Source organism: Carya illinoinensis, chromosome 8, assembly GCF_018687715.1.
Source record: "Carya illinoinensis cultivar Pawnee chromosome 8, C.illinoinensisPawnee_v1, whole genome shotgun sequence".
Lineage (NCBI taxonomy): Eukaryota > Viridiplantae > Streptophyta > Magnoliopsida > Fagales > Juglandaceae > Carya > Carya illinoinensis.
Window position 1 is genome coordinate 33,778,042 of NC_056759.1, and position 27,228 is coordinate 33,805,269.

At 35.1% G+C, this 27,228-nt stretch overlaps 4 protein-coding genes across 6 annotated transcripts; all 4 read left to right on the plus strand.

The window, feature by feature from the left end:
• The first annotated feature begins 5,893 nt into the window (after nt 1–5,893).
• LOC122317783 (protein SAR DEFICIENT 1-like) lies at nt 5,894–11,679 on the plus strand. 3 transcript variants are annotated; one of them, XM_043134784.1, is made up of 9 exons: nt 5,894–6,051; nt 6,358–6,696; nt 6,792–6,858; nt 8,303–8,355; nt 8,754–9,247; nt 9,387–9,547; nt 9,643–9,843; nt 10,440–10,611; nt 10,931–11,679. In XM_043134784.1, the coding sequence occupies exons 2-9, from the start codon at nt 6,617–6,619 to the stop codon at nt 11,299–11,301; spliced, it is 1,599 nt and encodes a 532-aa protein (XP_042990718.1). In that variant the 5' UTR covers nt 5,894–6,051; nt 6,358–6,616; the 3' UTR covers nt 11,302–11,679. The 3 variants fall into 3 exon arrangements, with proteins under 3 accessions (XP_042990718.1, XP_042990720.1, XP_042990719.1); XM_043134786.1 differs by having other exon boundaries at nt 5,908–6,051; nt 6,431–6,696; XM_043134785.1 differs by lacking the exon at nt 5,894–6,051 and having other exon boundaries at nt 6,120–6,696.
• A 1,438-nt stretch (nt 11,680–13,117) lies between these two features.
• On the plus strand, nt 13,118–14,734 carry LOC122317770 (chaperone protein DnaJ). Its single transcript, XM_043134763.1, has 5 exons — nt 13,118–13,483; nt 13,617–13,704; nt 13,809–13,879; nt 14,151–14,207; nt 14,311–14,734. Exons 1-5 carry the CDS (start codon nt 13,370–13,372, stop codon nt 14,476–14,478), a joined length of 498 nt encoding a protein of 165 aa, XP_042990697.1. The 5' UTR covers nt 13,118–13,369; the 3' UTR covers nt 14,479–14,734.
• Nucleotides 14,735–19,660: 4,926 nt separating this feature from the next.
• On the plus strand, nt 19,661–24,974 carry LOC122318966 (importin subunit alpha-1-like). Its single transcript, XM_043136769.1, has 11 exons — nt 19,661–19,980; nt 20,981–21,077; nt 21,157–21,248; nt 21,335–21,466; nt 21,588–21,773; nt 22,313–22,476; nt 22,566–22,644; nt 23,507–23,635; nt 23,763–23,890; nt 23,976–24,353; nt 24,465–24,974. The coding sequence occupies exons 1-10, from the start codon at nt 19,771–19,773 to the stop codon at nt 24,349–24,351; spliced, it is 1,593 nt and encodes a 530-aa protein (XP_042992703.1). The 5' UTR covers nt 19,661–19,770; the 3' UTR covers nt 24,352–24,353; nt 24,465–24,974.
• Nucleotides 24,975–25,874: 900 nt separating this feature from the next.
• LOC122274646 lies at nt 25,875–27,099 on the plus strand. The gene has a single exon (XM_043083664.1). The coding sequence runs from the start codon at nt 26,062–26,064 to the stop codon at nt 27,097–27,099; it is 1,038 nt and encodes a 345-aa protein (XP_042939598.1). The 5' UTR covers nt 25,875–26,061.
• The last annotated feature ends 129 nt before the right edge of the window (nt 27,100–27,228 follow it).

Below are 27,228 nucleotides of genomic sequence, written 5' to 3' on the forward strand. Positions count from 1 at the left end.
TATTAGTCTTTGAGGTAGAATGATTATCAAAGAAATTTTTATAAGGTTTGTATTTTTGTTTTGGCATATATCCCAAACCTGCCTTGTCAAAAACACATCTTTGACTATCAAGAAGTTTTTCAAAATTTCTTTTTCCATTCGTAAAGTTTTCAACAATATTTTCTAAATCGGTTTTCTTCTTATTCAATTCAAGATTTTCATCTTTCAAAATGATACTTTCTTTTCTTAAAATTTCAATTTCGTTTGTTAAAGAAGAATTTTTCTTTTTCAAAGCAGTATACTTGATACCCAATTTTTCAAATTCCTCATAAATCTCTTCTAAAACATTTTGCAATTCTTCATATGAAGGATTTTCAATATTATCAAGATTTGTTACCTCAATGTCATCTTTAGCCATAAGACAAAGATTTGCTGATTCTTCATTGCTTGCTTCACTATCTGAGCTACTTGAATCATCATCCCATGTAGCTTTCATTGCTTTCTTGCCCTTGTTTCGATCTTTCTTTAGCAGAGGACAATCTGGCTTGATATGACCAGGTTTGTTGCATTTATAACAAATTAAAGTGTCATTTTTACCTGAATCTTTCTTGGAAAACTTTTTGAAGGATTTCCTCGGAGGAGTTCTATTTTTCTTCAAGAACTTCTGAATTCTTCTTGTTATCATCGCAACTTCTTCATCTTTATCGTCATTTTCCTCATCTTCATCACTTTCACTTTCATGAGGAACAGCTTTAAGTGCTAAGCTCTTCTTCGGCTTTACTTCTTCTTCTCCTCTTTTCAATGTGTCCTCATGGGTGATAAGTGACCCGATGAGTTCATTGACTTCGAGCTTCTTGAGGTCTCTAGCTTCAAGAATCGCTGTAACTTTTGATTCCCAACGTTTTGGTAAAGAGTTGAGAATTTTTCTTACTATCTCCACCTTGGAATAAACTTTGCCAAGAGCTGTCAAGCTGTTTATGATGTTAGTAAAACGAGTGTGCATACTAGAAATAGATTCATCATCATTCATCTTAAACATTTCATATTCATGAGTAAGAATATAAATTTTTGATTCCTTGACTTGTGAAGTTCCTTCATAAGTTACTTCCAAGTTATCCCAAATTTCCTTTGCCGTAGCGCAATTCATTATTCTATTAAACTCATTTCCATTAAGAGCATTATATAATAAATTCATAGCAGTTAAATTTAAAGTATAAAGTCTATCGTCTTCACGATCAAACTCTTCTTCTTCCTTTTTGACCTTTACTCCACCAACCACTTTTGTTGGAATATAAGGTCCATTTACAATACATTTCCATATTTCTCTACCTTGAGCTTGAAGAAATATTCTCATTCTAACTTTCCAGAATGAGTAATTATCTCCACAAAAGAGTGGAGGCCGACTACTAGATTGACCTTCACCAAATGAAGCTGCAATGTTAGCCATAAGATCTTAACTCAAAAGATAGTTAATCTTATAATAGAGCTCTTAGCTCTGATACCAATTGTTACTGATCATAGGTCGCACCTATGTCACCTAACAATTGTACCTACCAGACTAGCCGGCCACCGTCTCTACCGGTGCACCGTCACTCATGGTCGGAGAGTCTTGCTTTGGTGACACAGTCACAAGCGAGAGTTCCCATGAGTGATCTGCCTGTATGAACAGTACAGGTCAACTAGCTCTGATACCAATTGTTGCCCAGATGACTAACACAAGAGGGGGGGTGAATTGAGTTGTATTAAAAAAAAAACAATTATAAATCAAATATATATAATATAAAATATAAACAAAATATGAAATAACAATAAATATAAAGAGTAAGGGTAAGAGAGAAGCAAACTCAGTATGTTAACGAGGTTCGGCCCCACTGCCTACGTCCTCGCCTCAAGCTATCCCTTGAGGATTCCCAAATTCACTATTCAACCTCCTTCAGGTGGAGATAGAAACCTATTACACCTTTGAACAACACCGCTACAAAGGATCCGTGTAGAACACCCTCTACACTTGCAATCACCTTACACGTGGTGATTCAACTATTCCCTGTGTAGAAAACTTTCTACACACACAAGGGTTATACACACCCTTTTTCTGATACAAAAGCTGATAGTAGGTAGGTTATCAGAAAACACTCCTCAACGAGTGAAATAAGAACAATACAGCGCAAACTATATCTCTCAAAATGAACAAGGATTAAGGCTCAATGTTTAGAGAAGAGAGAATGAAAGCTTTGAATGAATGTTGTATGCTCTTGGTGTTGTGAATGTGAAGCTCTCAAATGATCTATTTATAGGCATATGAGACTTCATATTCAAATTTAAAAAGATTCATATGTCAAAGACAACATCATTCACTTTTTCAAAAAATTCAAATAAAAGGTTATTCTTTTTCAATTGTCAAAGACAACATCATTCACTTTTTCAAAGGATTCAAATAAAAGATTCTTCTTTTTCAATTGTCAAAGACAGCATCATTCACTTTTTCAAAAAAATCAAACCTAATCTTTTACTTTTGGCATATGACAAAATGAGCACACTTTCATTTTCAAAAAATTCAAACCTAATCTTTTACTTTTTGTATAAGTCTAAAAAAGCATCAATCACTTTTGAAAAAATTCAAATAAAACATGCACATGTGAAAGATGACAACCAATCATCTTTAATATTTTCAAAGTTCAACCCTTTAATCAAGGCATGCACATGCAAAAGATGACAATCAATCATCTTTAATATTTTCAAAGTTCAACCCTTTAATCAAGGCATGCACATGCAAAAGATGACAATCAATCATCTTTCAAAATTTTCAAATTTAATTTTCAAAAATATTCATGCACATGTGGAAAATGTATTTTAATGCTTTATGATAAAATATTAATTTTGAGCATTAATCCTAATTTCGAATTTTGAAGAGATTTACAACATTACTCTATAATTTTAATGTGAACTTGTTCCCTTCTTGCTCATGCTTGTTTCCTTGATGTGCTTGACTCCATTGTGTAGACAACTTGAGCTTGAGACTTCTTTATTCTTTGAATTCATTTGTTATCATCAAAATCCATGTGTAAATATATAATTACACAAAACTTGAAATCTTGAGTTCAACATAATCATTATTAGATGTTACATAAAAAAAATTATATATATATATGAAAGAATGATAATTATATGATTTATAAACATTATTTGTCTTATATATGTTCAATTATCTTAACTTTGAATCAAATTTAAGGATCGAAGCAGTAATGGGCCTCTTTACTTTGTTTTATTTTTCATTATTGTATCTATTGCCAAACGTAGGCAATTATCCATGTTTTAGGCCCAATGCCTTTGTTATTATTTTGGAGCAAGAAAAAAAGGAACACACATGCTGCGATCTCGGTTACCCAACTTCCTACCATCCATACTCAAAACACTACCGTGATAATTGAAATTCCATTTCTTACTGGTTCGAATAATTATAAAGGATAACAATTTTCTGTCTTAGATGGTTTGATATCTCCTTTTCATTCTTCTGTATCGCATAAGATTGAAAAATGACTTGTCTTTTTTGAAAAATAAGATACTATAACTGCGCGTAAGAGATATATATATTAAAACTCATTCTTTTCACGATAGTCTCTACCCTTTATTTTTTTTTTTTAAATGGACTACGGCACACCCTAATCGAGCATTGTATATAGTATTATTCTATGAGATTCTATTTCAACACCCGAATCGTTACTTTTATCATGTGAGATTAAAAAAAAAATGCAATTTGGCTAAATTATTTTGGTATCACTATAAATTATGGGACTAGGATGATATTCAACAGGGGCTTCATTAATATATATAGATAAACAAGACCATATGCATTATTCATTAGCTTATAAAACTACACTAGATGTTTCATGTTGAACATATGAACGAAATTATATACATTTGGAGAAGAAAAAATTTTATTTTTGGTGAAATTTATATACACTAGTTTTTTTTTTTTTTAATGGTATGGAAGAAAAAAAAATTGAAAAGAAAGGTCGATTTATTTATTTTAATTATAAAGATTTCATCATTGTTTTATCTTTGTATTCACTTTCGAATAACCAAAGATCACACTCTTTTCACTAATTGCTAAGAAATTCTACATCCTCAATTGAAAAAAAACATCATTAATAAGGACAAATTCGTGAATCACTATCCTTAAAAGTCATTTATTTCAAGATATTGTGACTCAAATCTCACGCTTTTAATATTGTCTATTTTATGTCTAAACTCGTGACATCTTGTTCTAGAAAAATAGAGTCTTTTATCAAGAAAATCAACATCTCTAGATTTCGATCTATCACTATCGAGAACTTCTTTTTCAAATAATGTGAAATTTCATTAATCTAAGTTCTCGTTTACTTTCTATTTTGTTTTTTTTGGAAGGGAATTAATTGAGATGTAGAGTCCATCAATGAGTCATCATAGCCACTTAACCCTAATGTTTTAATAAATCATTTCATAACCATCAATAGAGAGGAGACATGCTGGTCATTTTTACTACATGTGATCAAGACTCCCGATTTAACTTCTTTGGATAATAACATGGGATGAAATATTTGACTTGAAATGAGATGAATAAAAAAAATTTTGAGTTAAAATATTATATAAGATTTTGAAAAATGATAGGGAAAAAATTGAATAAAAAGATTACAAAATTAAAATATTATTATAATATAATTTTTGTTTTAAAATTTTAAAAAATCGAATTATTTTTTGTGTTTTGTTTATAAGTTTAGAAAAATTGTAATAATTAAGTAATAATTAAATAAAAAAGTTGATGATTTGAAATTGAATAATATTTATATTTGTAGTATTTAGATATTGAGATGAGATGAGATTGAAGTATTTTTCTACCCAAAACTAGGCCAGTCACATTGATTATTGACCTAAATATATACATATATTTTGTCTTTTTTATTTTTTATGGGCAATTTATATTTTGTAGAAAAATATTTTAGTCACAAAAAATCATACAAAAATAAATTCACAAACTAACGTAAATTGGTGTGATATATTAAATTTTAAAACTCAGATGTAACGTATCTTATGAAACTAAGTCAATTTATGATTTATTTTAATAAAATCTATTTGTGGAGGTAACACTTCTCTATTATGTATGTTCCATTACATGTCAACTCTCCTAAGAAACCAAAGAGTGCTACTAGGCTGCCGTCCAGCAGTGACCACTAGGCGTGCTTTATAGGAAAATTCATATTTTCAATTTTTTTCATTCTTCTTATTCACTTTTTTTTAATACTTTTAAATATTTTTAAAAAATATAAAAAAAAAAAATTCAATACATTAAGAGTCACTTCCTAGTCACTTCTTTAATTAGTAAGTAAAAAAATTATAAAAAAGATTAAATATACGAGTGATCAAAATGAGTTAGACAAAATGGAGGGCAAAGCAGAATTATTCAAAACCAAAACTCTACAAAACTCGTAAAATAGCACTGGATCATGTTTTCTTGTCTATCTCATTTATGCTCTTTTAACTTCAAAAACAGAAAAAAATATCGATGCTTCAAAGTACTGACCAAACTATGCTTTATCTATTGATGTCATTCGAGAGGAAAGTACCGAAATAGTAAAAACAAAACACTAATGTCAAAGGAAAGTTTCAAGAATCTTTCCCGGAAACTGGATTTGTGGAAAAACTTCACACGCCAGAAATTGCAAAGAACCCTGTAAATCCCAGTTCTCCAGCCCGCCTGATTGACTAAACACCGTCTTCTTTTCCTGGAAAAGATCAACTCGCAACCACTTAACCCTTCACAGAGAAAAGAAAATAAAAGCTGCAACCTCTCAAACCTACCGGTCAAAGATAATACATTTGCTCCGTCTGCACGACTCTCACCACACAAAAAGAATAAAAAGAATTTCCTTTTGAGCTGTATATATATCTAAAATCGAAACGGAATTTCTTCGACTCTGCGAAGAAACTCGTTGGAACTGGGTTCCCGACATGCTTTCACTACTTGTTTTAAAGGATATACTCTAGATCTATCAGTGTCAATCTCATGAAGCCGTCACAGTCGACACAAATAACCATGTACGTGTGGAAAATTTACGCAGTAGCATATTAAATTTTAGTCTCAACTGGCTTAACTAATTAACTTCATACCGTAACTGTCTATTTCAATCATTACGTTAAGTACTTCCCAGATAGATTTGTTTCTACTTGTAGTGAATTCATGAAGTCAAAAAGAAAATGAATGGAAATATAAGAGAAATTGTAAGCTGAACTTGTAAACTCCTACGAAATGGTGCGCGCATTATGTGAACTTCTGCTGAAAATCATGTATATGGGTTTTTTAATATATATAATATCGTGTTGGTTGATCTTGCTTATGTGCAGTGATCTTTTTGGGATATAGAGCGTGCTCTTCATGACTTTTATATCTAGCGCGTTTTATGGCTTTTTTTTCAAGGAGTTCACATTTGTAAATGAAGCTTCCTAGCTCTTACCGTCTCCGATTCTCTTTATAAAAAAGCTAGATTCGAGAGATTCTGTGCTTCTCTCAACCGGTACCATCTAGTACTTTGTCTTGAGTTGATTCGGTGCTGTTGGTTGCTCAGTGTTGTGTTTTGAGGAGTAAATTTGTTTTTAGTCTTTGATGGCGCCGAAGAGGATGTTTGATCACGAGGATAACGAAGATTTTGGACGGTCGACGAGCAGACGAGTACTTCCAATCTGGTTGGTTTTGTGGTTTGATGTTTTTTGTTTTTGTCTTTAATGTTTTAAGGGTTTATAAATGCGAGTCATGTTTTTGTTGTTCTTGTTTTGTGCAGGCCTTTTCGACGTGCGATTTCAGAGCGTGAATTTCAGATTATCTGTGAGCCTTTTGTTCGAAAAGTGGTAAGTTGATTCCCTGTTACCTGTTCTGTTATCTTAACTCAGTTTCAGGACTCAACTCTGAGATGTCTGGCCTGTTTCTCACTTAGTCACTTTGATGATATTAGTTGATCACAACTGTTACCAGACCTTTTCTGACTGAAGGATTGGATAGTCTTGGGACTTTTTGCTAGTAATCGAATGATCTTAATGAGTACTTTACCTGGGTATCTTGACTCTTTAAAAGTTTGAACGAACTTGTTTTTTAGGTTACTTCATCAATTACTTGTACCAGACACTCACTTTTAACTAAGGAGGGTTAGATTTTTCTAGCAAGTTAGATTGATGTTGGACTCCTAATGATTATGAAATATTCTTCCGTGAATTGTGTATGAATATAATCATCATGTCTCCAAGTCATGGTGTTATTTGCTCAAGATAAGCTAACTCATGCTAACAAGCTAAGTTTTCTCTCTCATCTCGTTTTCTCTCCAGGCAAAAAGCCTCCCCCCAGTTCGGTATAACCCCCTTTCCCCCGGTCAGGGGGTGGAGAGTAGGGTCCACCCTACCTCTCCCTGTCAGGCATTCGCCTGACTTGTCCATAGTCTTTTTTCTCGAAATTTTTTTCCTAGTTTTCCGTCCATAACACCGAAATGCGCCGATCTGCTATCCACCGGCCACCAATACCCGCCATGTGCCCCACCATCAGATCCTCCAACTGCTGATCTTCTGGACGGTAGAAGAAAACTTTCTAAAAGAGTGGCACGTGTGCCTCACACACGTCTTGCACTGTGCTTGAGATTCACGTGCCGTTGTGTCATGGGAGGTCTTTTGTCGTCACACGCGGTGCCATTGAGGTTAGTTGCCTCAGACTTCTTAGATTCGACTTTTACTTTTCTGCAAACAGTGGCGCATGAGCTACACGCGCCTCCATAGTCAGTAATAGTCATTTGCCTGCTATCCGAGCCATTTTTCGATTGCTACTTTTCTATGTTCTTACTTCAATCAGTCTAATCTAGCAAATTGTAGCACAAATTTTAGCCGTAGTCTTATAGCCTATTTATTAGACTACGTTAAAATCGCATCAACCGGTTTCTCCTCGTAAGAAATGGATGGAAGCTAAAGTTTTGACTCCAAAGCTTCTTTTTTTATTTCACTAGTGTTGTATTTGCTGGTTTTGAGATAATTGTTAGAGACTCCCGCTCTATTAAATTTTACATCTTATAACTTTTAGTTTATCTATGAAACGCTTGCTTACCAAAAAAAAAAAAAAAAAAAAACCCTCATGCTAACTTCGGCAGGATTAGATAACAGGGATATGCTTTTGATTCCCTTAAAACATTGTTTGGAATATTGTTCTGGTTGTTAATACGATATTGGAACGGCTAAACTCTTTGAGATATTGAAGCACTCTTACTTTCAATCTATAGAGAGTTATCATTATACCCCATATCTGTGTCAAATATAGGTACGGGGGGAAGTGGAACGTATTTTGCAGCTACAACCTGAACCATGTCCAAGGTTTGTTCTTTGTCTCGATTAGTTTGTTCTCTTGAACATTTCTGTTCTACACACTCTGTATCTTTGACCTTTAACATGAGAATTTTAGGTCAAATTAAGTTGGATTTATTGGTCTTTACATTTTTGGACGGATGAATGTGGTCGAAAAACACCATTATCTTGAAGGTTTGCTGATCCTGCAGTCCTAAACTGAACCCCCACCCTCATTCCCCTCCTTTTCAAGTCAGATTTATGCTCCAAGGCTTCCAATAAATGATACTAATCTCCATGTTGCAAAGTTTTCTCTTTCAACAGTAGTGTTTTTTGTGTCAAACCCCCCCCCCCCCCCCCCCCCCCCCCCCCCTAAAAACAAAAAAAAAAAAACTGTAACCTTGGCTTTTGTGTTAACTTTGTTGCAGACGCGAACTTCAGCTGGGTGCAACATCTGGAGTGAGGAGCTTGCATCTGCGCTTTGTCAATTGCTTGCCCTCTACCATATACACCAACAATGTTATAAAATCTGAGGATGGTAATCCCATCAGAATCGAACTGATCGATACTAGGTCCAGGACTAGGGTCAAATCTGGCCCTCTTTCTTCAATAAAGCTTGATATTGGTGTCCTCGATGGTGGATTCCAGTTCGATGACCAAGAAGACTGGACAGAGCAGGAATACAATGCCAGTATCTTACGTGAAAGGGAGGGTAAAAGGCCATTAGTGGTTGGGAACCTGAAAGTCACCTTGGCTGAAGGTGTTGGTGATGTTGGTGAAATCCATTTTACTGATAATTCAAGCTGGGTGAAAAGTAGGAAGTTTATCTTGGGAGCAAAAGTTGAAAAAAAGCATTCTGGTGAAGGAAATATCAGGGAAGCTCGAAGTCAATCTTTCATGGTAAAAGATCACCGTGGAGAATGTAAGTAATAAGAGCTCAGTTTTAGCACCTTTTGATCTTTACTAGTTCATATTCTAAAATGTTTTAAGGTTATGCTTGATACTGTTAACATTGTTAACTATGGGTAGACAAATGAGACTGAAACAATCTCTTTCTTCAGTAAATAAGAAACACAAAACTCCATCCAAGAGTGATGAGGTATGGCGTTTGAAAAATATAGCAAAAGACGGTCCAAACCATAAGCGGCTGACCGATTCTGGAATTGAAACTATTGATCATTTACTGTGGCTATATGCAATGGATCCATCCAGTGTACGCAAAGTAAGGGACTCTTCCTTATTTAGATAGAGTTTCTACAACAATTTAAGTAGCACATTATCCAATTAACACATCTAACTTTCTGTCATGAAATGAAGATTTTTGATAAGTTTTCGGATGGAAGGTGGGAGAAAGTTATAGAACAGGCAATGGCATGTGTTGAAAATGATTGTAACCTTTATGCTTACCACGGAGCAGAAGAAATTGGCCTCCGGTTTAATTCCATCTACCAGGTTGTGGAGGCAGCATTCGATGGGCATAATTACTTGCCTGTGCAAACACTGACCTCAGATCAGAAGGTAAGCAATAACATCCCAGAGCTACTTTCTGGTTTTTCAGCGAATCTGTAACGATTCGAGGAAAGCTCAAACCACATACGAGCTTTTACTCCAAAAAATTAGTCAATGTTGTAATTTGATTTCCTTGAAATCATTATTAGCTGCAAGAACTCCTTTCCAAATAATCTAGGATCCCATTCAACTCACTCTCATACTAACTCCGAAGTATTGGTGATATATCTCAAATTCTAAACTTATGGTTGAGATTGGCTCTAATGCCGTTTGTAATGACCCTAAGAAAATCCAAGCTGCTTCTAGATGTACTCCAAAAGAATTAGCCAATGTTATAATTGGAGATCCATGAAATCATTATAAACTGCCAGAACTTCTCTCTACTAAGCAATGTGAGATCGCATTCACTATCCCTAATACTAAATCAGGGGTATTACAGAATCACTTCATGTAGTTTTACATTTTCTGTTTTTCCTGCTACTTGGTTATTTGGGAGAGATCGTTTCCAAATTAACATTTCTGAACTTTCATTGTTGTGATTGCACGTCAGTATTCCAAATATTCCTTTAGTCTAGAAACTGATTACCTCTCTGTTCCATTGGCAGCGTGTGATAGAAGTTGTGAAACAGCAAGCTTATAAAAATATAAATGATTGGGTCCTGGTCGATGACCCATCAGCTTACAGCTTTTCAAGGCCCTCAAGAAGCCTACAAGATGAGCCATTTAGTATTCCAGAACAAGGTCTGCCACAAGTTGACTTCCAATTCAAACATGAAGGTATAAAAACTTGTATTATGCATATGAATCAAGTTGTATTGGTTGGGAGGAAACAGTAGGCAGTTCAGTTCCATATCCTAAATTGTTAAGCACAACCATCTTACGCTTTATCTTCCCCCACTATAAATAACAGAGATGCTTATTACCATTGCATAACACATTGAGGCCCTCTTAGCCACCTATAAGATGTATATGCAACAGTTGCTGTAAACATTTTGTCTTTTTTACAAATGTTCTTTTAGTTTTTGTTTTATCATATGGCCTTCACTACTGTACTTACATATTTTCAGACAGCTAAAACTTCATATATCATGCGCAGATCAACAACAAACATGGCAGAGTTTCAACAATACACATCCAAGCAACAGTTTAATGGATAACATTTACATTGGATGTTACGATGGAGAGGGGTCAGTTTACAATGGAGAGGGGTCAGTTTTGCCAAGTGTTGATACAACAGTTCCTGACATTTCTCAGTTTCGAGTTCCAAATTGTGGTACACAATGGGGGCAGGGAACTGATTTAATCTCTGCTTTGAGCAACAAAAAAGATTGTGGCAAATTCCCGCTTGCAAACAATGCTGGAAAACCCAAGGTGGCATGGGGTATAATTCGGGCTGCTGCCAAGTGGTGTGCAGTCTGGCGATGTGTGGCTTCTAGAAGAATGGCAAGGCCAATTTTTAATTATTAATTTATTAGATTCTTGTTTCATACCACTTGGCTAAGCTTAGATTCTAGAAGGAGCTAAGCTCCTCTTAGGTCTGTACAGTGTAAAGTGTTTTAGCCAAGGAGAAGCAATCAAAACTCTCTTCAAGAGGGCATTGTACAGTGTAAAGTGTTTTAGCCAAGGAGAAGCAATCAAAACACTCTTCGAGAGGGCATTGTACAGTGTTTTCATTAGAAAATAATGTTTATACAATAGCTGGTTTTTTTTTTTTAACAATCTTGTCATCTCCTGCATATCGAGTGCAGCTAAGGAGAACTTGTAACAGTGTGATTTGTGGGTCATCATGTTCAGTGTTTTAGCTATCTATGTCACAATGGCATTAAAAATGTTCAGACTTACGAACGGTTTAGAACATACTCTTCAAGAGGAATTGTCTGCTATTTGGATCTCAAGATAAGCAAGTTTAGAACAATACTTTCCAATTTCTTGTCTCCCTGACCAACAATCAGAGTGAAGCAAGTCATATACTTGAGATACAGTTTGGGTACTTGCTTCAGCAAAGCTGTTTTGGCTACCAACTACATCCAAAACTACCATCAAAATGAGATTTGCATTGTCACATTGGTCCACCAGAAAGTCTGAAAGTATCATCTCTATGTATCAGTTTGGCCTACACTCTCAGAGAAAGGTATAAAGTTTAACTCCCAACTGATAAACATAACAAACTGATCACAGTTCATCACAAACAGTGACAGAAACGTATCCACGTGATTCGATCTGATTGGACCCAGTTCTTAACTCTTTCAACTGCATATATATATATATATATTTAAACCAGAAAGGAGAAGAAGAACAAGCAACAAGCCAACAGATATAATATATCCTACTAAATTACTAATCTTTATTGCTGTCCCTGATGCCCATCCCAATCATTGAAGCCCACCCAGAAAATTTTGTTCTCGTTATGGGCCATGGCCGTACTTAGGATTGTTCAGGTGAAAAATTTGCCATTTTAAAAGATTTTTTGTGTTTTTTATTTATTTTAGGGAAGAGGTTAATGTCATTGGAGCCTATTTAAGAAGAAAAATCGAGAGGACATCACTAACTCGACAATATTATAGTAGTTGTAATGATGGAATCACAGCTTTCTAACACCTGTTTGAATTTTGTTACGACATCAAAGTTGATTTGAGGTGGTGAGATTCAAAGGTGAGCCATCCAATTTGCTAACAAAGGTCATCAAGTACCAGAAAAAGATTCTTATACTCCTCACATTGCTTATCATTAAAAAAAAAAATACTTGCTTAATCAAGCTAATATATATCATTATTATATATATATATTCAACATATAGCTAATGACACTCAACAAGAGATTATAAAAAAATAAATTTATAAATTAACGTAATTTTATATATTATGTTGACATATTTTATAATAAAATTAACTTTACAAACTTACTTATAACTTCAATTCATTTTTATTTATAAATTTATTTTTATAAAATATTATTAAAATATTTCTCTCTGCTAATTGTTATACCTGCTCTGATTATTCCCTCTGCTAATAAACTACAACAAAACTCTTTATTTATTTTCAATATTTTTTTTAAATACTAATATTTTTTTAAGCTAAGCTGACCCCGACGAGCGGTTTGTCGGCGGTTGCCACCTCTTTTTATTTTTTAAATTTTTTAACGAGAAAAACGCCAACATCGTGTCTCAAAAACAATTAAAAATTAAAAGTGCAACCTAATGGCACATTGACGTAATTTTCGTAAATCCCGGGCGTATTTATGTTCATCCACAAGAAAATATCTTCGGCCTCCGAAAGGAAAGAGAAGACATTTGGCTTGCCAAAATCTCTCGAAGTTTCCTTCCTCGGTATTAATTCAAGCCCCCTAAAAACGAATCTAATGAGATATTTTCTTCTCTCTCTTAAAATCTCACGTTGTTTCTTATCCCTGCTGCTCCTGCCTCTCTCTCTAGTTTCTATGGTTTGAGGGGTATCGTCTCGTTTCTGCGCGCGGGAGTTCCGGTGTGTTTGGATATTTCTGGTTTTGGTGGGTTCCGGCTCTGGTTCATTTTTTTTCTATGGATCGGGAAGGAGGATCCAACGGCGGATCGTCTTGCTACTACTCCGTCCTCGGGATTCGCAAGGACGCCTCCTTCTCCGATGTCCGCACCGCCTATCGCAAGCTTGCTATGGTTAGTCTCCCATCCTACGTCTTCGAAACCTCACTGTTCTACTTCATCTTCCTCTTTCCTTTTATCTGTTATTCTATTATAAGAAACAGGGCGATTGTCGTTTTCTTGATTTTATTCTTTCTGTTCGTTTCAGAAATGGCATCCCGACAGGTGGGCCCGGAACCCGTCGTTGGCGGGGGATGCGAAACGGCGGTTTCAGCAAATCCAAGAGGCTCACTCTGGTAACATTATCATTCCTTATTTTTCTAAGGCGGCCTTCGAATTTTCGGTTACGATTTGTTGCCGGGGACACTGATGGTCGCTTGTTCCCCCTTTTTTGTGACAGTTCTCTCGGATCAGTCGAAGAGGTCAATGTACGACGCCGGGCTCTACGATCCTCTGGAGGACGAAGACGAGGTCTGTACTGTTCTTATTTGATCCTGCCATGGCTGATTGCACTGTGTCCAGGACCATGTAAAACGATGTCGTTTTATGGGAAGTGTAAGGTTGCACCGACGTAGGCGGTGTTTGTCCCGAACGAAGAACGACATGGTTTTGGTCATTAGACGCGGTTGAAGGTTGCCTTGGGCCTAAGACAAACCGTCTTTTATTTGGGCTCAAATTTGTATTTCCGCTTTTTTCTGTGTTTCCCATTTTGTCCCTGAATTTTGTATTTATTCGCAAGCAGGAATTTTGTGATTTCATGCAAGAGATGCTGTCCATGATGAACAAAGTAAAGGACGAGGTACTTTTTTGTTTTTTCTCGATGCAATTATTGTAGTACTTTGGAAGGGTATATTCGTAACTGAGTTAATTTTTTTTTTTTTTTTAAAAACAATTTCTATTAGAGGGACAGTTTCGAGGACCTGCAGAGGATGTTTGCGGAGATGGTCGGTGGGGATGGGATGAATTTGATGAGGGGTTTCGACGTTAGCGAGGATCCGACGGCAACAAAGAAGGCACGTGTAACGTTGTCGTCGTCAAAGGCAACAAAACGCAGCGGCTCTCGCTGTTAACATGGTGAACCGGATCCAAACCTCTGTGCATGGCCTTTCACACCCAGTAATTTGTTCAACTTAATTAATTAATTACCCAGAAATACATTTTAAGATCTCGTTGTCATTGAGTTGGGCTGGGAAAGGTATTGAACTGTTTACTTTGCTGGGGGCTGTTAGTCTTAGGCAATTTAGCTGCCTTTTTTAAATGAAAATATGTGTTTTAACTTTGGGTTCTCATTCTAAATAATGAAACTTGCCCCCTTTTTTTTTAATATTTTAATTTTTGCATTTCGTCCTTGTATCTTTTATTTATTGTGTACAGATTATAATTATTGGTTTTTCAAGTCAATTTTTTACGAGTAATGCTACGGTATCGTTGAGTGCGTAAGCGTAATCATTTTAAAAAAAGAAAAATATCTTAACTATAAGAAAATTACATAAAAATATACGATAAATGATAAAATTATTTTTATTTTAAAATAGATCTAATAAATTTTATGAATTAATATTAATTTATAGATTTATTTTATATAATTTTTTTTATTTCTATAATAGGTTTCAAATAATCGTACGGCACACCAATTGGATATTTATGATAAGCATCATTTCTCGTATTTAATATTGGGACATATTATGTGTCCGCATTATTGGAGTCGGGAGTGAGTATGCACACGTTGATTCGGTCGGTGCCATTAGCGGCCAAAGATGTTGGCTTTTGTACTATGATATCTAGACACTAATGCGCAAAATGGTGTTTTGTGGTGATAGTTCGATAATCGGTCATTTCATCACAACTTACAATCAAAATTCGGTGCAGTTAAAAACGGAAAAAAGGTTGTCAAATAAAGGGCAAAAAAAAAAAGGGCGTTTCCGCGGTCGAAGATATTGGATAACTGTGACGTGGCCCCCACGACCAACCTCTTTGGGGTGGAACACATTAGGACACGAAAGCGTAATGGCAGCAGAAGATTCTAGTGTTTATGCTTATTTGAGAGATATTTTTTTGTTTCATCTTTACTTTTCTTTATTTAAAGGCCCTTTTGTGTGTTAGGTGTGGGATTTGGGGATGGGACGTATCATGTGCGTCGCTGGCAAATTTAAAGAATGGAATTTAGGTATTGAAATTGAACGGCCAAGTTAGAGCATCTATATTGATCTATATATATATATATATATATAATATATATATATAGATATGTAAAGTTATATTTACATAATATGAATTTAAATTTATCTATATTGAATTGTGCATTTTTAAATATTTGTATAGTTATGAATAATATATTTACATATTTAAAAATTTATTATTTATTCTCTAAAATATATTTTACTCATTCTTTCTCTCTCTTCTTATTTTTTTTACATATTTTACATTTACACTATATTATTATCTCACTTATATCTAGATATAAATAAGATGTGATATATTTATTATTATTGATTGATTATTTATTATATGTTTCTTTATAATTAAATTATGATAAATGCGTCATATCATTTTTAGTGAGATATAAATAAAATGGTAGTATGGTCTATAGTATTACTCAAATAATACGGGAGTGTAAACCATGAAGTCTTCCGAATGGCACTTCTCTCTCCTAATTGCTTTTAAGGCCCACAGCATTGGCATGCACAAAATCACTCTTAAAGAAGATTTAACAAGTCGGGGAATAGGACAAATGATGTGCGTGGGCAAATTAAAATAACGACAAGTAATCAAGGTTTCACAAGTCGCAAACTCCCTTCTCCTCTCTTGCTTCCTTTGCTTTTCCCTTTTAAAATGAAAGCATCCAGCATTCATAGTTTCATCGATGGATTCACTGTCCCTTTTGCTTTTTTTGGGTTTTAGCCAACTCGTGAATGAATTTGCTTTTAAAAGATATGAAAGCTCTTCAGTCAGCTAAAAGCCTCAGAAGGAATATTAATCTGAAGATTTTTGTCAATCTTATTAATTACCCGCATTGATTCCATGCTGAGAAGGACCCACCCCTTACCAAATCTCTAATAGTTGTAAACTTGACAAGTTGCAGATGCAGCTTAATTAGGTGACGCCATTCAAAGTTGTTGATCTCTTGGCTAAACTGTTAGTTGCTTTCATCGGCCCCAAAACTATTTTCCTCAACATTTTTTTGTTTTTGAGTGGTCGAATGGGCCTCCAAACCTGATTCGACCTAATGTTGGCATCTTTCACTTCTTGGGGGGCCATATACTAAGTTACAAATCTTGACAATAATCTATAATCGGTTGACCTGTAATTCTATTAGTATATTTTATCTTTAGATTTATTAGTCGGTCACCTAGATCTTACCGTTGAGCGTGACTGCTAGTTTATTTATTTTTTAAACATTTAAAAAACACACAAATTCACTAATAATAAATTTTATAAACATCTAAAAAAATAAGAAAAAAATGAAATGTACTAACAGTCAAACCCAAGGGATAAAATAACATTTTCCTTTATCTTTATAATGGCAAAAGGAAGGGTATGACCGTTGATTCAATGACATTTGGTAAATTAAAAAACCCTTAAAAATGATTTTGAACGCAATGGCTTAGAGTTTTGAGTCAAAACTTTTTTGAGGAAAAAAAATTATATCATCTTTGTTTGTTTTTCCTTAGAAAGTGTGAAATATCAGTGAGTGATAATTGGTCCTAGTTTGATGACTCAATGCTTCGTTGTGGTTTTTGGTAGATTTTGAATGAAATTTGGGCTATAGAGCATAACCTTGGGCCTATTGGCCCAAGTTGAAACAAATTAGGGTTTACAAACGAATTAAGGAATCGCTCTTAGAACCGAACTAGCCCGACCTGTTAATTAGAATTTACTATATATATGGTATTATTTATGTACGGCTGCCGTATTGCCTCACTGTGTATTCGATTATCATTTGAAATAAACTTCTCTGCAGTTCTGCAGACATAGGCATATTGCCAAATAACTTAAATCTTGTGTGTTGTATGTAATTGATTACGTTTTTGCTTTACTTTCTCTCTTATTGTTCCTAACAACATATGTAGAGAGATGTAACCCCAGCTAGGAGTTGGCTCAAGTGGTAAAGATATTGGTTTTGGTGATATCTCCCTCCAAATCTAAGATTTGAATCCTCTTAAATGCAAATAATTATTTCTAGAGACTATCAGATTAAGGGATATTTTCATCGAATTACTTGAAGTGTATTTGCGGGAAACTCCTTGTCAATGACCCTTGCACTCTCAAGAATAATCGAAACTTTGTTCTTGGACACCAAACGAAAGCAATCAATTATGCTTAATGTGTGAGAGTGCTACGATGAACTAACCATATTGCCACTTCATAGCCTGAAAGTTGGTGCATAATATGCTAAACTAAATTTTCGAAAAAGTTCATTTAAGTCGGTCAGTAAATATAACAATTGTTAAACGTATAAAGAAACATATACTTTTCACATATTTAAGAGACAAAAATCTATATAACATGCAGGTCTTGTTAGTAATCTGGTGAAAGTGCTCTGTGCAAAGCTACTTTAAATGTGCTTGTAATTGTCTAGCTACACCCACTTAAACAAGTTAACAACTGCTAACTTTGTCCTTGAATTATTAATAAATCTATGAAGGTGCTCCAGATGGGTTCATTTTGTCTCCTTTTGTGTTGGATTATATATAAAAATTTTATGTATAATTATTTTTACATATTTTTTGAGTACTCCGCTAATGTAATAGACTGCGTCATCTTTTTTTAATAAAAAATAACTATTTTGACCAATCATATCATTATAATACATAAAAAATACATAAAAATAACTATATATAACCGAACTCGTTACTAGTCAAATCTCATACCTTGCAAATACGCCGATTATCTATTAATTTTGGGTGAGGAGAATAATAGCCTACCGACAAGGATGCCTAAAGAGAATGTGGAATATTAGAAGTGGAAAAGGGTCCTACTTGGGACTGGAAAGTCGTAATATAGAATAGAGAAGCTCCTTTGTTGATGAGCTGTGCTTTAGCTGGAGATCATATATCATTTCTTGCTATATATAGCTGCAGCAGATTGTAAACTAATGCCAATATGCCATCTCATTAATGGAATTCACATTAGGGAAAAAGCAATAGGAGTAAGGCTTTTACCCATCTCATTTGCATGGAAAATATTTTTTAAACACATTTGATTTAATTATGCCCCCCACCTTCACTCTCTTTCTTTTGAATTAGTGACATTGTTTTGATATCCACAATTAATTATTTAATATGATATTAAAGCATAAATCTTGATTCGAAGCGTGATTTTGAAAATAAAATTAAGAATTTCATATGTTGGATAGTGCGTGCTGCCTGACTCAACCAAGCTCATATCGCATTCAGGTGTTAGTTGAAATCATTAAAATTATTATTATTTTTTTGGATGGATCTAAACAAATCTTAAAACATATGATGTCAAAATATCATTTTCATTTACGGGTCGTATTATGTCACATTATTATGATTTCAGAATTAACGACAACAAATATGATGATGGTAGTAGTGTCCATAATAATGATGATGATGATAATAGTATCTAACATAATAATAAATATAACAATATACGAAATAATAATAGTAATACGAAAATCATGGCTTGGAATTGTTTCGGTTATACATGTATATATATAGAGCGCTGCTACTCTGCCCTTCCAAACATATCGCTTAAAATTCATGCTAGTGTATTTTTATTTTTTTAATATAAAAAAAAACACAAATTTACTAACGGTAACTTTAAGCAATACGTATGAAGACAACATAACATATTCTCAATTAAAACAACTGGAAAGAAAAATTTGAAACTATTGAATTACAACTTTTTTAAGGCAAAGCCCCACTCATCTTCTATAGTTCAAAGTCCAAAAAATACATAGACGGTTAAAAAACATCATGTTTCCCAACTTTATTTTCTATATATGGTAATAAGTTAATAACATGACTGTGCGATTGGAAGCATTGGGCCTTCCTATAAATGGACCGTGCGGTGAAGTTGAAGTCCACATATAAACGACGTCGTTTGTATAACAAGCCTTTTTGACACAGGAAAAGTCACTTTTTTTTTTTTTAATAGTGAGGAACAGTTGATTACCAGATTCAAAATCATACCTTTTAGTGGCACAACCGCAAATCTCCACCGATCCGAGACCTGTTTGATATGTCCCTCCACCCTCCACAAAAACAATATATAATTCCCCCCCGTTCTTCTCGAAGCTCTGGAACCCCCATACACTCTCTTCTACCACTCTCTGTGGAAATCTTCCAATTTGGTCTGGTTCCTCTCTCCTTTGGGAATCCCTCGGAGACGATAAGATGTCTTTGAGGCCGAACGCTAGGACCGAGGTGCGTCGCAACCGGTACAAGGTGGCGGTGGACGCCGAGGAAGGGCGGCGGCGGAGGGAGGACAACATGGTGGAGATCCGCAAGAGCCGCAGGGAGGAGAGCTTGCTCAAGAAACGCCGCGAGGGCCTCCAGGCCCAGAACCTCGCCTCCTCTTTCCACACCACAGCCGTCGAGAAGAAGGTTATACCCACCACCACCATTCTCCATTCAACTTCTTATTAGTGCTCGATTCGATCCGCTTTCTGCCGCTTTATCTCTTTTTTATGATTTGGATGAATTCCTTGTTGGATCGTTTATATTTGTTTTAGATGGATGTTGTTTTTCTTGTTTCAGGTTTCCCCTGTAAATGGAATCTTGTCTAATTTAGGTTTCTTTTTGGATTTTTTTTCTTGGTCTTCAAGTTCCATTCTATAAATTTGATGAATGTTTGATGGGGGTTGGGGTTTGGTTGGATAATTTGTTGCTGCTTCAGCTGGTCAGAATTTGCTTTAATCCTCCGTTTTGAGTGTATAGCTTTTTGGCATATCAGTTCAATTTTCATGATCTCGATGAAATTGCTTGGGGGATTAGGGATTATTTGTCATTGTTTTAGCTGGATGTAAAGCTTTGTTGGTTTCTAGTTTGTTGATCGGTGTGCGTTTATAAACTTGGCTGTTACTTGCACTTTTGACTTTAGTGGAATAGAGCTAGAATGAGGAATGAATATTGGATTTTGCATGGTTGATTGCAGTGGTTTGAGCTGGCTGATTATGTATGATCTTGGGTTGAGTCTCATATGATAATTTTTTTTTTTGAGCAGTAGTCATGTAATAGAATGAAGTGAATTCTTTATATTTTATTTAAATTAGGGCTTGGTTGAATTGGATATGGTCTTGTTTAAATGAGTGTAAATTTTTGCGAGCTTGATGATTTTGCCTTCTTGGATTTAGTCGTATGCAGTCCAAATAAGAGTGAGTTTGATGATTTGTTTTGGACTTAGTCACTTAGCGTTTTAGTGATTTTACTTTATGTTACTGTAAGCCCGGTTGTTGTTTTTTTTTGGGGGTTTTTTTTTTTTGGGGGGGGGGGGGGGGGGGGGGGTCACTATATTTGTTTAGTTTTTGTATTATTGGCAGTATACCTATAAATAGAATATTATTGGCAGTATCTTTCTAATTATGTTCCTATTGTTTGATTGCAGTTGGAACATCTGCCATCCATGGTTGCAGGAGTTTGGAGTGACGATAGTAATCTGCAGCTTGAGTCAACTACTCAATTCAGGAAATTGCTTTCAATTGGTGAGTAATTCCTGTCTCTTGGCATCTATTGTACATCTATATCCAATAAAATTATCTAGTTATTATTTTTTTTCTCCAGAGCGCAGCCCTCCAATCGAGGAAGTGATTCAATCAGGTGTTGTTCCTCGCTTTGTTGAGTTTCTTATCAGGGAGGACTTCCCTCAGCTTCAGGTTTATTGCATGCTATCTATTATCTAGTTTATATTTTCACATATGACCATGAACTTAGCAGTTTTATTGCTTGAAAACTCCTGTAGTTTGAGGCAGCATGGGCTCTCACTAACATTGCTTCTGGGACATCTGAGAACACAAAGGTGGTAATTGATCATGGGGCTGTCCCAATATTTGTCAAACTTCTTGGTTCTCCTAGTGATGATGTTCGTGAACAGGTACATATGATTTGTGGGCTTACACTAGATCTTTTGTACTTTTTGTAGTATTATCTGTAGTTAATTGGAACTTTCATATTTACTTAAAGTTCAACCTGAATTTATCCTTTTGGATGTACAGGCTGTGTGGGCACTGGGAAATGTAGCTGGCGATTCTCCTAGATGCCGTGATCTTGTTCTTGGTCATGGGGCTTTGCTTCCTTTATTGGCACAATTGAACGAGCATGCCAAGCTTTCCATGCTGAGAAATGCTACGTGGACTCTTTCAAACTTTTGCCGAGGCAAGCCCCAACCTCCTTTTGATCAGGTTAGATATCTTGGATGGTATTTAGCTTAAATTATGTTGTCAATTTTTATTTTGAATTACTCTCTTTGCTTGGTAATTCTAGCTGTTGTGGATAATGATATCTTGGCATTGGGTCGCTCCCTTCAATGTGGATACCCTATCTTGAAATGACATGATTGTAAAAATTATGGTGATCTTTATAAAATTTCCTATAATACATATTAGAGGTGACACGAATTTTAAAAAGAATTTGGTCTAGTTTGTTTAGAAAATTTAGGATAGTACAAGAAATTGAGAAAGTAACAACTTTCAAATTGGGCATTTCAAAATAAAAGTAAAGCATTTAAATTAGGATATTGAGAATAGGTGAAAGTTAATAGAAGGTGGTGGTACCTATCAAAAAAAAAAAAAAAAAAAAAAAAATAGAAGGTGGTGGTGTTGTTGAAACTTTGTAGTTTTTCCTTTTTTGGGGGGGGGGGGGGGGTGGGTTTGCCACTGATGTTTTCACACGTATTGACCACGAGATTGTCATTTTTTTCTTTTAATTGTATATTACACAGGTTAAGCCTGCCCTCCCAGCTCTTGCACGCCTTATTCATTCAAATGATGAAGAAGTCTTGACTGATGCTTGTTGGGCCCTCTCATATCTGTCTGATGGTACAAACGACAAAATTCAAGCTGTTATAGAAGCAGGTGTTTGTCCTCGGCTTGTTGAGCTTTTACTGTGAGTGCTTTTACCTTTTTTCCTGTCATGGAAGGTGTTAAGTCCTTTTATTTTGCCTCCAAATTCTGAACTTTTTTACCATTTTTCAGTCACATATCTCCTTCAGTTCTCATTCCTGCTCTTCGTACAGTTGGAAATATTGTTACTGGAGATGATATGCAGACTCAGGTATTGGAAACTTCTGTACCTCAAATTGTTCTGATTTTACTTTACTTTCTCTAAAATTCCACCTCATCATGCGAGGGGGGAAGAAACATGGGTCATCACTTAATTCTAAGTTGATAGGTTATCATCTGTGCTTAAGATTGGTCAATAGTTTGGTCCTATTTGGAATCAAATGAGGCATGTTTGAAGAGATGCAATCTGATACAATTTACCTTTTTAATTTTCTGAATAAAGTCTCATTTCATTCCACAACTTAAAAGGGTAGAGAATACAAACTCACAAAGAAGTTCTCTTGTTTACAAGTAATTGGATTGGACTTGGGCTTTGTAACTTTTGTTTGACCCAAGTAGTTCGGCAATATTTCTTCTACTAATTAATTGGCACAACATAATCAGATATATATATAAATTTAAAAAAAAAAAAGAAGGTTGATGGCTGAAAAGAAGCCTTATTAGATATTGGAATGTACTGGCTTTCTGTTGGCTAGTAAACCTCAGATGTCAACTTTTTGGTTGAATTGCGTATTATTTATAGTCAGAGAATCAGATGAAGGAGGTTCATGATTTTCGTTCAGTAGTACTTTCTGTTCTTTTTGTCTTTTGTCTTGGAGTTCTATTGTTGTGACATTGCAACCGTGCAGAAGACTTGTTTAGTTGAAGTTGTAGTTGAACTTTGAACGTATAAAATAGAAGCTAGCCTTTCAAGATTCTGAGTACTGTACCACCCTCTTCCTCTCAAGAACAGATGTACTCTTTTCATTTTGTTATTTCTTTCCTTCTACATTAGCTGTCCAATATGAAATCATGCCATTTGAGTCGAATCTTTTTCGTCTTATTTTCAACTAATGAATGATGGTGTTGCCCAGGTTATTATCAACCACAATGCTCTTCACTGCCTTTTGAACCTATTGACCAATAATTACAAAAAGAGCATCAAGAAAGAAGCTTGCTGGACTATTTCAAATATCACTGCTGGTAACAAGGAGCAGATTCAGGTAACTTGTATGTCAAAGCTTTTCCAGAATGAATTTGTATCTTCTCTTTACTTGTAGTTTTGTTTCTCTAGGTTTCACAACTTCCATGAATGATGACTACAGAATGATGTATTATCATATGTTACAGGCTGTCATTGAGGCTAATATTATCGCTCCGCTTGTTCATCTGCTTCAAAATGCTGAATTTGATATTAGGAAAGAGGCTGCATGGGCAATTTCAAATGCAACATCTGGTGGCTCTCATGAACAAATCAAGTATGTAACAATCTTTTTGTTTTCTTAGTTTTTCTTTGAAAATATGTTTGGCCTGCGAATTTTTATATTCCTTTGCTGGTTACAGGTTTTTGGTAAATCAAGGGTGTATCAAACCCTTGTGTGATCTTCTCATCTGCCCTGACCCGAGGATTGTCACAGTTTGTTTGGAAGGGCTTGAGAACATATTGAAGGTAGGGGAAGCCGAGAAGAATCTGGGAACTACTGGGGATGTCAATCCCTATGCTCAAATGATTGATGATGCGGAGGGGCTAGAGAAAATTGAGAATCTCCAGAGTCACGACAACACCGAGATTTATGAGAAGGCTGTGAAGATTCTTGAGACATACTGGTTGGAGGAAGAGGATGACACAATGCCACCGGGTGACGCTCCCCAGACTGCATTCAACTTTGGAGGGAGTGAGATTCCTACTGTACCTTCTGGTGGATTTAGTTTCAACTGAAGGTATCCTCGTACTAGTGTACTTCTAGTCCTGTGGGGTGTTCTTATTCAACTAGTTTTTACTCTTGTTTGGATAGATGCCTTTAACAGTATTTCTGATTCAAATTTTATCAGGATTTGGTGGTGGGAGAAAAGTTGGGGTCAGGTCAGTTGTCTTGTGGTGTTTGGGTCCTCTTTGGTCCGTCCAGTATCAGGCGTGATTTTAGGGGTTGGTGGACAGGCTGGGTGTTGTAAATGGCTGGATTTCAGGTGTGGCAGGGACGATACTTGGACTGGATATATATGATGAATTGGAATATAGTTCTGCAACAAGGATGTGGAGCCAGAGTTCTTTATTTGGGGAGGGTTATCCCGGGTGATTGGGCTCTCCTATGAAGTTGATGTTGAGTCCATTAAATTTGTTTTTACTGGTTAAGTTGCCATAGAAGTAGAGTCTGTCTGTTTCCGGGTGATTTTTGCACTCTCAAACTCCCCTTTTTAGCTACAAAGGGAAAATTGGAATTTTCCGTTCCTTACTATTTTGTATGTTGTGATTTTTTCTTTTCCCTTTTTGAGTCGAAATTGTATTATGTAGCATACAAATTTACTGGTATGATATGAAAAGCTATCCATAATTGCACCAAAGGGAAAGAATTTCTATTGCCCTTGATTTAAAACTGGATTGGCTTGCACTTCATGAGATGAATATAGAATTGTTACCGGTCAGGATGCAGTCGAGATGGTAGGGGTGGATTGATGCTGTAGCTTTAGACAAAAGTTCGAATCTGTGATTCTGTATTGAGAGCATTTGTAGTGGCCTCAACAAACTTTAGCTAAAATTTAGCTAAAGTTTTCATTTTTACAAATTTTAGCTAGCCACTTTTTGTAACACCAAATAATAGACTCAACAAATCTTTAGCTATTTTATTAAAATATTGATTTTAAACTTTTTATTAAATTTTAATTCTAATTGTAATTTGAATATGATTATATTAAATATTATGATTGTATTAAAGTTTATTGTTGTATTAAAATTTATGATTGTATTATTGTTGTATTAAAATTTATGGTTGTATTATTGTTATATTAATATAATATGGTTGTATTATTGTTATATTAAAGTTTATGGTTGTATTATTGTTATATTAAAGTTTATGGTTGTATAATTGATGTATTAAAATTTATAACGGCTATATTTTTCCAACGGCTATATTTTTTAACAGGTATATTATTCATGTATTATTTTTCTTAACGGTTATATTTTCCAACGGCTATATTTTTTAACGGGTATATTATTAATGTATTATTTTTTTTAACGGCTATATTTTCCAACGGCTATATTTTTTAACGGTTATATTTTATCAACGGTTATATTTTTTAACGGTTATAATTCTCCAACGGTTATATGCTTTTACTATAAAATATAACATTTCTTCAACAATTTCATTCACTTCAACTCAAGTATCTCTTTGAAACCTTTTATTCTCATTTTCTCTCAATGGATCGTTCTCTTTTTCACAAAATGACACTTATTGATTCAGATTCTGACGAAGAATTTGAGATAGCGAGGCAACTTGTTTTGGAAGGAGAAGGATCAAGCTCACGTGGTTCTTCTAAAAATACACGTAGATTCATAAGGCGCGATCGATTGCAAGTCCACCAAAATCTATTTCGCGACTATTTTGCTGATCCTCCAATCTATCCTCACAAATATTTTCGAAGGAGGTTCCGGATGAGTCGTCCTCTATTTCTTCGTATCCAAGCTGCAGTAGAAGCCCATGAACCTTATTTTGTCCAAAGACGAGATAGTTCTGGAAGGCTTGGTTTTTCTTCCCTTCAAAAAATAACAGTTGCTCTAAGGATGCTTGCATATGGTGTCGCGGCTGATTTTATGGATGAATATTTGAAGATTGGAGAGACTACTGCATTAAGAAGCCTAAAGATGTTTGTCAAAGCTGTTGTTTCAATTTTTTCTGAAAAGTACTTAAGAAAACCCAACAATGATGACATTGTTAGATTACTAGCAGTTGATGAGAAACGTGGATTTCCAGGCATGTTAGGGAGCATCGATTGTATGCATTGGAAGTGGAAGAACTGCCCAACTGCTTGGCATGGTATGTATTCTGGTCATATCCATGAATCAACAATTATTTTAGAAGCAGTGGCTTCTTATGATCTATGGATTTGGTATGCCTTTTTTGGGTTGCCGGGGTCTCATAATGATATAAATGTTCTTGATAGATCATTTATATTTTCTGACCTTGCTCAAGGGCGTACTCCGACTGTTAATTACACTATTAATGGTCATAACTATGCAATGGGGTACTATCTTGCTGATGGAATTTATCCGCAATGGGCAACATTTGTTAAAACTATATCAGCTCCACAAGGAAACAAGAAAAAATATTTTGCTGCAGCCCAAGAGTCTGCACGGAAGGATGTGGAGCGTGCTTTTGGTGTGCTTCAAGCACGATTTGCTATAATTCGTGGACCTGCACGGTTTTTCCACATTGAAACACTCAATAAAATTATGATGGCATGCATAATTTTACATAATATGATCATTGAAGATGAATGGGCTGACAATGGAGAAGAAGAGTTCGAATATGATCAGTTGCCAGAAACATATAATGATCCAGTGTCAACCGGCCCTACACCTGAATTTAGCGAATTCATTCAACGTCATCATGCTCTTAGGGATAGAAGAATCCATTCTCAACTCCAAACAGATCTCGTCGAGCACTTATGGCAACAATATAGTGCCGCATAAGACATGGTTGTATTTACAAGTCTTGTTGTATTAAATTTCTTGTTGTATTAAGTTTATGGTTGTATTAAGTTTATGGTTATATTAAATTTCTTGTTGTATTAAGTGTATGGTTGTATTAAATTTCTTGTT